The 12,632-nt window shown below is 47.5% G+C and overlaps 1 protein-coding gene across 1 annotated transcript in view; it reads right to left on the bottom strand.

Moving 5' to 3' along the window:
• Positions 1-1,917: 1,917 nt before the first annotated feature.
• Positions 1,918-12,632, bottom strand: part of LOC132817264 (ATP-dependent 6-phosphofructokinase, liver type-like) — a 62,149-nt gene continuing 51,434 nt past the window's right edge. Inside the window, exons 19-22 of the mRNA XM_060827639.1 lie at positions 9,234-9,345; positions 7,817-7,916; positions 7,249-7,354; positions 1,918-3,987 (exon numbers count right to left, since the gene is read on the bottom strand). Coding sequence (XP_060683622.1) covers positions 3,840-3,987; positions 7,249-7,354; positions 7,817-7,916; positions 9,234-9,345 — 466 coding nt within the window. The 3' untranslated portion in view covers positions 1,918-3,839. The remainder of the gene's footprint in view (positions 3,988-7,248; positions 7,355-7,816; positions 7,917-9,233; positions 9,346-12,632) is intronic.

Here is a 12,632-nt window from a genome sequence, read left to right on the forward strand (position 1 = left end):
ACAGATGGCGTGATGTTTATATGTTGGTTTTTATTTAATATTTCAAACACTCTAGGCCTGGTGAGCTTTTGTCACCAGGTGAGGAGCTCGACAGATCACTAGTAACCCATGCCCAGACTCTGAAATAAACTGAACTTGGCCCTCAGCAACCACAGGGTTCAATCAACTCCAGTTCGGTTTCTTGATGATTATCTAATGAGTCCAGCCCAAACGCTGTGAATACAGGACTCTGATTCTAGATCCGCGCCACCTTCCCCATCATTGGTAGGCTAGTATGTTGGTACTCACTGTCAAAGGGGTTCTCAGAGAAAGGTAGCTAGTTCATGGAGTGTCCAATCAATATCCATGGAAGTGTACCTCAGGAAGGAGTGAGCGTCTTCAAATCCAAAAAGAAATCCACAGAAAATTAGGAGAGATAAAGGTCCAATGATGCTTTACGGCATTTGCCTTTTTCCTCAATGAATGAGGGGTGGAATGCCTCATTCTGCTAAAGTAGAGAGCCTGGTGGTTAGAACAGGCAGAACTTAATAGGACAGTGATTGGGAAGAAATTAATTATCCAGAACAACCTTTTATCACACTGTCTTGTAATAATTCATTGCTATATTAATCAGCAGAACCTCTTCAACTGGATTAGGATTTAAATCTGACTGCAAGGCAATGAAACCATAATTAAGTCAGTGTTTATTGGATGGGAGTAAATAATTTTACACTGTCTGCGACATCTTCATCATTCGAACAGGCTACCATTTATAACTTCAGGTGAAAGCTATTTTCAAGGATCATTACAGGCTTACCTCTCAAGCCACTGGAAATAGTGAAGAAATACCCTTTTCTTTCTATATGCAGTCTCGCCCTTTCATTCTCATGTTGTCTTTATATACTGCTAGGCAGTGGTCACTGAGCAGATAAGGTTGCTTACTTATGTTTGAATTCTAATACACTGGATTAAGATATCTCTCAAATACCTCAGACTTGAAACATGCTCATGTAGTCATACAAGTTGTATAGCACAGGAGCAGACCCCTTGGTCCAACTCATCCATGCCAACCAGATATCCTAAATTAATCTATTCCATTTGCCAGTATTCGGCCCATATCCCCCCAAACCCTTCCTATTCATGTAACCTTTTAAATGCTGTAATTGTACCAGCCTCCACCACTTCCTCTGGCAGCTCATTCCACACACGTACCACCCTCTGTGTGAAAAAGTTGCCCCTTAGGTCAGTTTTAAATCTTCCCCCTCTCACCCTAAACATATGCCTTCTGGTCCTCTACCATGCGAAAAAGACCTTGACTATTCACTCTATCCATGCCCCTCACTATTTTGTAAACCTCTATAAGGTCACCCCTCAGCCTCTGACATTCCAAGGAAAACAGCCCCAGCCTATTCAAACTCTCCCTAGAGCTCAAACCCTCTAATCCTGGCAACATCCTTGCTAATCATTATTTCAAGTTTCACAACATCCTTCCTATAGCAGGCAGACCAGGACTGCTGAACACAGTATTCCAAAAGTGGCCTAACCAATGTGCTGTACAACTGCAACATGACCTCCCAACTCCTGTACTCAATGCACTAACCAATAAAGGCAAGCATACCAAACACCTTCCTACCACCCCCTCTATCTGTGACTCCACTTTCAAGAAACCACAAACCAAAACCCCCAAAGTCCACCAAATAATAGATAACGGTCATGGTCTACACCACATATTCTCCCTGATCTTCCCTAACTCACTGCCACTGAAACTTTCATCTGTGTTTTTTAAAAAATTATTCCTAGCACCCTTCCTGTTTCTTGCATGGACATACGCAAAGCATGAGATGGCTTTGTAAATAATCATTTAGTTTTTGGACTGGGATGCTGGCGGGGTTTGGATTTTAAAAATGAGACGTAATTAAATGAAGGTGAGCACTCAAAGCCATTGCACAATACAAATTTAATCACTAAACACAATTTAATCTAATCCAGGTCACAATCCACTGACAGTACAAGGTGAACAGTTTTATACATATACACACACACACAGTGCACAGACACATTGCAATGGGTGCATTTACTGGCCAGCAAAAGCCTGCTCTGTGTTAAAAACTGTGCTCGTCACATCTTTTGAAACTTTAAAAACAGTTGACTGTGTATTGACAGGGAAATCCGGCTTTGCACCCTCCCAGATATGGAGTAGTCTGACCCTGATCCAAGTGTCAGGAAGGAGTCTATTAGTCCATCACCCAGGCAAGTGCCAAATCCATTGCCCTGTGCCACACTGCCTTTCTGCCCACTGGCAGGTGGAATGTATTTCAACCAGCTAAGTGGAGGAGACGCTGTCCCACAGCCTGGCTCGAAAGGACTACACACTGACCCACTACACACTGACCCACATGATAGTCAGATCTTGTTCCCCTTTTGGCCTCACAAGGGAATCACATGATTCACGGCAACGGTCACATGATTGGAGAATAATGCCCATAACATTTAGAAGGATCACTGTTTGTCATCCTTGACTGAATGCTGGCTGAACCTTCGTTTAAAATGGACACATTTTAAGTCTGAATAAATAATCGGGGGGACTGATGGGGAGAATAGCCGTTTCTGTCCTCTGTAAATGGTCTTTTGAGGATAGCACTGCCTTAAGCCTTTTAAAAGCTTGAATCTTCTCTATATTAAAACAACCTTGGATAAACATCCATTCTTAATTCCAAGGCTCCCGAGAGAAGGGAAGGAAGTTATCAAGTTTCTCAATTCATTTTTTTTAATGGGACATTATCAACGATATGCAACAAGTGTCCATAGAGTGTTGTCAAAGGGCTGCATTTCAGGAGCTGCTCTGAACAGTTCAGACACATGGAGCATGGCCAGAGTGACGGAGGAGAGTTCAAATGTCACAGACACAACACACAGTGTTCGATTTAACGTGTCGGCACTCCGCTGCATTTAGAAATGGAGGTAGCTATCTCAGTGACATCTCGAATTTTCTGAGAGAGTGACTGGGGAGGACGCTGCTCTAACCCAGCTACTCACAGTGGCTAATAGGGCAGGCAGAAGGAACATCAGCTGGAGAGTTCACACCATGGACCTTTTCAGCACCTTTTCCCTCTCATTCTCGGATTTACCTTTATCCTGGATCACAGCTAGCAGCCTTTCCACGGAGGAACCCTATCGGCACTCCCTACTCCCCAGCCTGGCGGCAATTCGCTGGTTGAGTTAAACGGCCCATAAAGTTTCACACATCACAGACAAGTGAAACAAAAAAAACTAATCAATTCCGAAAGCAAAGCCTGGAACAGGATCGAGGGACAGTGAAGTCTCAAGCTGTGAGAGGACTGTGATTATCCTCCTATAGTTTCAGTAGCAGCAAGGAACAGTGAGGAAAGGTAACAAGGTGGGGGCAGAGGAGAGGGAGAGAAGGGATGAGAGACACACAGAGAGAAAGAAAGACAGAGAGGGCAGGAAAGGGATGGAGTGAGAAAGGCTGCGAGAGGTTGAGATACGCAGTGGAGATGATGAATGCAGCCACAAACGGCTGTAGGTCAGCACAGGGTCTTCACGAAGGATGGGTGTATCTGAGGCAATACATTTCTCACAGGCCCAAATCCAGTCTTCACTGGAATTAAATCTGACCCATGACCCGTTTGGGTTGAGGTGGTGGCCATCTTTGATGTTGATAACTCTTCCCTCTCTCTTTTTGTTCAGCTGAGTCCCTGCGATGCACCTGGGGTTACCTTCCTACATTAACAGGTGCAATAACAAATGCAAGCAGTTTTTAAACGCTACTTCACGGTAGGTTCATGCTATAACGAGGTTAAAACGTGGTGACGGGAGATGGGTGCCGGTGGCGGCTTGATTCAGAAACCGGACTCAACGCTCAGACTGCGCCTGTTGACGTGCTCAACCTTGCCCGTGATGTAATTGTCGAAACGCGTCTGGTACTTGGCTAACATCTTCAGGAGGGGCCGCACCCTCAGCCACCACTGCTCCTTCGGCATGCGGTGCCTGTCAGACACACAGAGAATTCGAGGGGTTAAACCTCCACATCAACACAATCGCAACGGACATTCTCCACTTCAAGGACTTGGGAGTAAATGGAGAGATTTACATAGAGTCATAGAGAGGTAAAGCACAGAACAGACCCTTTGGTCCAACACGTCCATGCCGACCAGATATCCTAAATTAATGTGGTCCCATTTGCCAGCACCCGACCCATATCCCTCCAAACCCTTGCTAGTCATATACCCATCAAATGCTTTTTAAATGTTGCAATTGTACCAGCCTCCACCACTTCCTCTGGCAGCTCAATTCATACATGCACCACCCTCTGGATAAAAAGTTGCCTCTTTGTTCCATTTTATAGCTTTCCCCTTTCACCCTAAACCTATGCCCTCTAGTTCTGGACTCCCTGACCCCAGGGAAAAGACATTGTCTACTTACTCAATCCATGTCCCTCATAATTTTGTAAAACTCTATTAGGTCACCCCTCAGCCTCCAATACTCCAGGGAAAACAGCCCCAGCCTACTCAGTCTCTCTCTATAATTCAAATCCTCCAACCCTGGCAACATCCTTGTAAATCTTTTCTGACCCCATTCAAGTTTCACAACATCCTTCAGATAGGAAGGAGACCAGAACTGCACACAATATTCCAACAGTGGCCTAACCAATGTCCTGTACAGCCGCAACAAGACCTCCCAACTCCTGTACTCAATACTCTGACCAATAAAGGAAAGCATACCAAACGCCTTCTTCACTATCCTATCTACCTGCGACTCCACTTTCAAGGAGCTATGAACCTGCATTCTCTTTAGCAACACTCCCCAGGACCTTACCATTAAATGTATAAGTCCTGCTAAGATTTGCTTTCCCAAAATTCAGCATCTCACATTTATCTGAATTAAACTCCATCTGCCATTCCTCAGCCCATTGGCCCATCTGGCCAAGATCCCATTGTACTCTGAGGTAACCGCTTCGCTGTCCAATACACCTCCACTGATCACCGGGAACACACAAACTCCCAGTCAATTTCTTAACCTCCATCTATCAGCCTCTTCTGTGGGATCCTTTTGGAAGGATATAAAGACTTCAGAGAGGGTGCAGAAAACATTTAAGGGCATAGTTTGACGGACCTGGATAGATGCGAGATGCTAGGGCTGCTCTCCTCAAACAGAAGATAGGGGAGATCTGAGAACTGGTGTCTAAAACCGTGAGGGATCGGGACAGTGGAGATGAGAGTGAAACTGTTCCCATTGGCAGGAGGACCGAGAGGAGGACACGGATCTCAGGCCAAACCGTGAAGCCAAGAAAAGTGTTTTTATGCAATATGTGGGCAGCATCTGGAAGACAGATGAGATCGTGGGTTTCAACAGGGATCTGGATAATTACCTGAAAAGAAGTATTTGTAGGACATGGGGGAGTAGGGCTGGGGAGTAGGATGGGCAGAGTTACTCTTACAGGGAGCTGGCCTGATCCCAACAGGACCCAGCATGCCAGAATGGATGGATGGAATTTATTTCTTCTGCTGGATAATTCTAGGGGAGCTCATAGTGACGTAAGGAAGGAATTCATGAAAGGGCAGTGGAAAAAATAGAGAACTCTCTCCTAGGAGAGTTACTGATGGTGGACAGTTTTATTTCTGTTGGGTAGGAGTACTGAAGGGGCATGGAGCCAAGGTGAGTAATAGGCCTGAGGACACAGATCTAATGGAGGTGCTGAACTATCGCCTCTGTCCCCCCTCTCGTGTTCAGCATCTTCTTCATCATCAGCATCTAATTCAGAGTTAAAGTTCAGATATGGAAGACTGGTCCAATCATGTCTGAAAGTATGGGTCACACCTCGATGTTGCTTAGATTAGATTAGATTACTTACAGCGTGAAAACAGGCCCTTTGGCCCAACAAGTCCACACCGACCCGCCGAAGCGCAACCCACCCATACCCCTACATTTACCTCTTACCTAACACTACGGGCAATTTAGCATGGCCAATTCACCTGACCCGCACATCTTTGGACTGTGGGAGGAAACTGGAGCACCCGGAGGAAACCCACGCAGACACGGGGAGAACGTGCAAACTCCACACAGTCAGTCACCTGAGGCGGGAATTGAACCCGGGTCTCAGGCGCTGTGAGGCAGCAGTGCTAACCACTGTGCCACCGTGCTGCTTGGTGGACCCACTGGTGTTTGAGGAGACAACTCTACACTATGGTGCTCTCAGTGTGGTGGGTCTGACTTGGCAAATGCTGCAAGGCCCGTTGCGGCCTACACACTCTGAGCGCGCCTTGGACAGCAGGATTATGGGTCACATCTCTGGGGTACTTCCAATGGCCGTGATGAACAAGGGAGGCCAGTGGGGTCTGCCGTGCTATCGAGGGGTTTTCAAGCATCACGGGTTAATTTTGCTCCTCGGCCAGGCCTTCAGCTCCCCTGGCCCTCAGTTCCACAATTCCCTCCTGGAAAAGCTCCTCTCCCTCCTCCTTCAAAGGCACGTCTTAAAACTTAGCCTCTTTAATTAGCCCCTAATGAAGTAAAATCTACGTTATCTGGCACACGAAGAGGATTAGTGGGGGCCAATTAGAATTACGTTACTCCAGACACAAGGCAAAGCTTTGAGGATCTGAGGAGGAGTGGCTGGCTAGTCAACAGTCCTAGATCGGTAAGGTATCAGAATAAAGTCCCTACAAAAGGCACCACAACCTCCTGCCCAGTTTTGCTAAAAAAACAGTGAACAATCTCAGTCTCGACTGGCTGTTGCCCCTCTGAGTGGAACCATCATTCAGGCACAATAACCAAAACTGATTTAACAATGTGAACCACATCTGCTGATTTACAATCTACTGCTATTATTACTACTATTGGGGTTTTCTTTTGGGAAGAATAAATTATCTGAACATCAGATATGACCGGCTGACTTGAAGAGAACGTACAAGCTGTCAGAAATTTTAGTTAGTACAGAATACCAGTTTGTATGCATAATGCCAGATAACATAAACTTGACGGATGCAGATTTGCTCGCTTATACTCCAATGAAACACCTTTGAACCCTTGTAGAAACAACACTTAATTGCCTGTGAGTAAATGTCAGCTTATGGATTAGTATGTTGGAGAGGAGATTGTTGTCCTGTTACAGTCTGCAGCTCCTGAAGTCCACTCAATCACCCCTGACATTTCCTTGTTTTAGTTGTCTTGTTCTGGAGTTGAGTGCTGCTTGACATGGCCGCTGTGTTACACCCAGTTCCCTCCACTCTCCTCCCGGCCCCTCGTACTTACTCAAAGTCCGTCTCTGCTTTCAGCTCGGTCACAGGTCGGAAGACCAAGGCCTTCCTGTTCATTCCCAGGACACAGGCCGTTTCAGGAGAGTTGGCGAAGACTTGCCCTGTCCAAGGAAAGGACGAGAAGGAAGAGGATGAGAACAGACACGCTTTTGAGAGGCCCGTCCCTCTGATCTCCAGCAATCCCATTGTCTCCCCCCCCCAATCCCCTTACTCTCCTTGGTCAAATCTTTCCTTTAATGGGTCCAGATCATTCCACAGATTGGGAAGGGAGCACTTGCCAGACGGAGCGAGGACGTCAAACTAGTTTCAAGATGATCAGGGACTTCTCACAACTCCCCTCACACTGCAGCGGGGCTGTTCGTGATGGGCCTCCTCTCTCAGCATTCAGTTAGGGGTATCCCCCCACCCTGCCCAGTTTTCCTCAGCTGGGTCGTGGCGCGTTTGGCTTCAGTTCGGTGCCAGGTCAGCTCTCCCCGGTTTCACAGAGCAGCTCCTCCCAGACCGGCTCTCCCTGGCGCCTGCTCTCAATCTCTCTCAGCACTGCCAGGGTCTAGGGGTCTCACCTTTCCTGTAGCTCTCCAGCAGTTTCTCGGTCAGCCACTGCACAGCCTTGACGCCCAGCTTCGTCCCAAAGTTCCTATCGAAGGGCGTGGGTGCACCGCCCTGTCAGTGCAGAAGAGATAAAGTCAACGGAGAGGTCCGTGTGCCAACGAGTCTGCACACGAGTGACAAACCACCTCGTGTGCCAAGGCTGTTTTAACTCTGTCCGACACCAGCCCCAGAAAATGCTGAACGGGCAGGGATAGAGTTAAAAACCTGAGAATTATGTTATCCCGCTGTCAACCTGCATCGCTCCTGGTCATGGTAACATTAACAACTAGTCCGTCAGTCTGTCAGGGCCTGGAGGTGTTTCTAAGACAGGGGCCTCCTGGAGTGTTGCAACTGGATAGCATCACTGACACAGGGAAGGATTATTGATTGCCTGGCGCCCTGCAGCGGAATCACAGCGAAGGGAGCCGCTGGTCAGGAGAGACTCCGAACGTTAGAGAATCTCACATTGAAGCGCCTAAAACCGGTCTGTCAGGTTCCTCAGCCTGGGCCTCCCATTGAGCATGTCACTTTCAGACAGCCCCTCCTGCAGCAGCTGTCCGGCACCACATTGCTGCCCCTCCACCCCCCACCTCCATAGAGCGGGTCGTGAATCTGGCTCAGACCAGGGATCAAGTGCTGTGCCACAGCAGTCTCTGAGTGTTTAGTCTATGGATGGAGAGCTTCCTCAACACTCCTGAGGTTTCTCAGTTACAGAGCCACACAGCACAGAAACAAACCCTTTGATCCAACCAGTCCACACCGACCATGTTCCCAAACTAAACTAGTCCAGCCTGCCAGCGCTCAGTCCATTTCCCTCTTTACCTATTCGTGCACTTATCCAAATGCCTTTTAAACATTGTAACTATCCATGCTTCGAACACTTCCTCTGGAAGTTCATTCCCCATAAGAACCACGCTATTAAAAAAAAGTTGCCTGCATGTCCTTCTTAAAAAAATATACCCGCTAATTTTGAACTCCTCCAGCCCTATGGGGAAGACCCTTACTTATGCCCTTCGTGATTTTGTAAAGCTCAATAAAGGATACCCCTCAACCTCTAACATCCCAGCCTATCCAGTCTCTCCCTGCAGTTCAAACCCTCCATTCCCAGCAACATCCTGGTGAACTTGGTCTGAAACCTCCCCAGTTTAATGGTATCCTGACTACAGCAGGATGACCAAAATTGCACACAGTACTCCAGAGGAGGCCTCACCAATGGCCTGGACAAACTCAACATGACGTCCCAACTCCTATATTCAAAGATCTGAGCAATGAAGACAAATGTGCTAAACACTTTCTTAACCACCCTAATCACCTGTAACACAACTTTCAGAACATTTTGCTGAGGCTTGAGTTGAAGCTTTATAATCATTGCCTGGAGGAGTCACTTACCTGTTGCATATGGCCCAGCACATTGGTGCGACAGTCAAATACACCCTTCCCTTCGGCAGAGTACAGGTTGTACAAGAACTCAGTGGTGTAATACTGGTGACACTTCTCATTCCTAGAGGGAAAAGGAGTGGAAGAAAGAGAACGAACGAACATTCACGCAAATGATTTTGGAAAGAGGGCAAGCATCGACTCCCAGATCTTTGCTCACTTTCCTACAGCAGCGTGATGGACTCCTCTTGCCCCCCACCCCCCCCCGACACCCCCATGTCTAATTTCCCTCTTTTCCCCCCACCCACAGGGCGAAGATGGATGACTCACTGAGAGGCAATTCGCAGGCCCCGAGAGGCTGAGCATGGACTGGCCAATCCCAACTTGACCCGTGTTGATGAATGGTATAGTCCACACAGCAGATAGACCCATTACCTCATCAGCACCAATTACAATGTGGCGGTGTGTGTGTGTGTGAGAGAGAGAGAGAGAGAGAGAGAGAGAGAGAGAAAAACAGAACTTCCACAGAAACAAAAGGAGGAGGCCATTCAGCCTCCCCAGCCTGTGCCACAGTTCAACTAGGTCACAGCTCAGAGTATGGTGACTCTGTTTACCTGGTCTGGCGTGATAATGGTTAAAACAGTTCGCCAACATCGACCTGTGTCTTTAATATTTCTAAGTACCCTTCAGCAGCTCCTGCCCATGGTTTGGAGCCATTTCCACCTCAGCAGAGGGGGCTGTCAGTAAAATTTGGAAAACCTTCAGGGCTAAGGGGACATCACTTTGACAGTAGGCACAGCAACTCGGTTGAGAGTGATAGTCCTGCATTCTGAGTGAGGTGGCAAGTGCTTCGAGTCCCACACTGTACTTCCACACACACAGGATTCCTGAAGCACTTATCGGCAGCAGAGGTGATTTCCCCCAGGGATAATTTTGCCTCGGTGCACCAATTGCCAGGTGGCCTGCGAGAGAGTGTGCCTCAGCCGCCCCTTACAATACGGGATGGACCTGAGCGCACCTGTATCCAATGGGCACAGGTGACCCAAGTAAAGGGGTGGCAGAGACTCTTCAGCCTGGCTTGCAGTACGCCGGGGGGTAGGTACGTGGAAATTAAAAAAGGCAATGGCAAAACATAAAATTGGTGGTCCAACAATCTGGTTCAAGAGACCAGAGTAAGGGGCTGTGCTACGGTGAAGCATTTGGACAAGATACTTGGTTCAATTCCTGGTCGAGTTACCCGATTTATGTTTTTTTAAGCGAGAGATAGAGGGTGGCAGTGCTGGAGTTAAAAAAAAATTGTCCGTTTTAGTTGAAACAGGGGGTTCCGAGGGTCACAACTGGTAGGGGGATGCGCAGCCTGGATGTTTCTCATCTCCAATAATTTAGTCAGTATTAAAAAGTCTGCCGGTGAAAATCTGCGGAAGGCTGGGTAGGTATGTCAAAGGAAACAGCTCAGCCCTCACCCCCCCACACCAACATTTGTGCCAGTGACTAGAACAGCCTTTTCTTTCTACATCTAAGCTTTAATAAAACAGAAGGGGTGCTTAACTAAACAGATTCTACAAATCTGACACTTATTGACAGTGAAGTGGGAGATGGCATGGGGCAGGGTGACACCAGGCACACAGACACACAAGATGAGCCATAAGTTGGCCACTTGACACACAAGATGGCCACCGAACCACAGTATGGAGAGAGACAGCAGAGCAAACACAGATCTACCTGGGGCCACCAGAATGCCAGCACAATGCACTCACAACCTAGTTGATTAGTTTAAGGCGGGTGGGGGAGAGAATACACGTGGATTAGCGTAGACTGCCCGCTGAAGTGTCTGGGTCCAGCCAGCACCTTCGATAGAAATGCTAACAGCTTGATACGGACTCAGTTCAAAGTGCCAATAGCCAGGGCTGCAGTAGTTGTCCTTCTCAGGAAGAGCGATTAGTGCCCATTACTACAGCAATGGACTTCCACGCAGACACTGAAACTGACAATGTCTACACCGAAACTGACAATGACAGTGCTGAAATTAACAAAGGCTGTGCTGGAACTGACAATGACTGCACCAAAATCATGAACGATTCTGCAATGTTTACAATAAACAAACTATGTTACAAAGACAATAACCTCATCACTGACCTATTGTGTTACATGTATCTTGCCATGTGCTCCAGGTCGAGAGAAGACTCGCAGCTGACCACTGGGCTGTTGCTATCTCTCTCTCTCTCTCTCTTTCCCCTGGAGCTCCAGTATTTCTTTGGACAATAAACTCGGTCATTGAACCCTGACTGACTCAAGAGGCTGGTGATTTTCCCCATAACAACTGAGAGAAACCCACACAGAATCCCCTCCTGTGAGTTACTCACAAGGTTAAACAGACACAAAGGATTCATTAACCAGAAAGAAACGCACCAGCGTCTTCTAGTGGTCAGCATGAGTATGGCACCACTGGAGTGCAACCAAGCCACTGCTGCTTCCAACTTGCATTTCATGTTAGCTCACAGGCTGGGAGCATAGTGCTCTGCTCAGAGGGACCAATGTACCTCTGGAAGTCTCACTGACACGTTCTCACTAGCCCTGTTTCATGCTTGGGAACACAGAGTTTTAAGGTAGCGTTGAAAAGCAGAAGATCCAGCTGCTTCCATAACCTCTCCAGAAAGATGGGCAGAGGGAGGACGTTTTTAAAATAAAGACTGTTTGGTCTTGTCCATGAAGCAAGACAACAGAGCTGCATCAATCACAATGTCAGCTCAGCCCTAGGCAGTCAGTGTAAGTGCGGCCATCATTATAACGCAAGAAGCACAGCCCACAATTTACATTCAGCAGCCCTTCATAAACAACTCTGTGATCATGGCTAGCTGCTCAGTGATGTGGGCCGTGGACCGTTACCTCAAAGTAGCCCAATAGGATCTTTTATATCCATCCAGAAGGGAAGATGGGGGCTCGGCTTAACAGGATCATCAAAAACAAAACAAGATACAGGAGTAGGGTCTTCTGTCTACACGGTTGATCAGATTGTGGCCAGTCTGATCAGCCCACCTCCCTCCATCCCCACCACCTCCCTCCATCCCCACCACCTCCCTCCATCCCCACCACCTCCCTCCAATTTCCCTTTCACAAAACCATGTTGACTTTGCCTCCCTGTATGAAAAGTTTCTAAATGACCTGTTACTTCCTCCTTAGTAATGGATTCAAGCATTTTCCTCAATGCAGATGTAAGACTAACCCAAATTTAATTTCCTGCTTCCTGTCATCCCTACTTACTTGAATAGGGACATTACATGCGTTAGACAGTCTGCTGGAGCCTTTCCAGCATCTAGGAAACTTTGGACAATGACAATCAATGCACTCACTAGTTCTGTAGCCACTTCCAACAAGACCCTAGGATGCAGCCATCAGCTGGATAGCAGTCCT

Source organism: Hemiscyllium ocellatum, chromosome 7, assembly GCF_020745735.1.
Source record: "Hemiscyllium ocellatum isolate sHemOce1 chromosome 7, sHemOce1.pat.X.cur, whole genome shotgun sequence".
NCBI lineage: Eukaryota > Metazoa > Chordata > Chondrichthyes > Orectolobiformes > Hemiscylliidae > Hemiscyllium > Hemiscyllium ocellatum.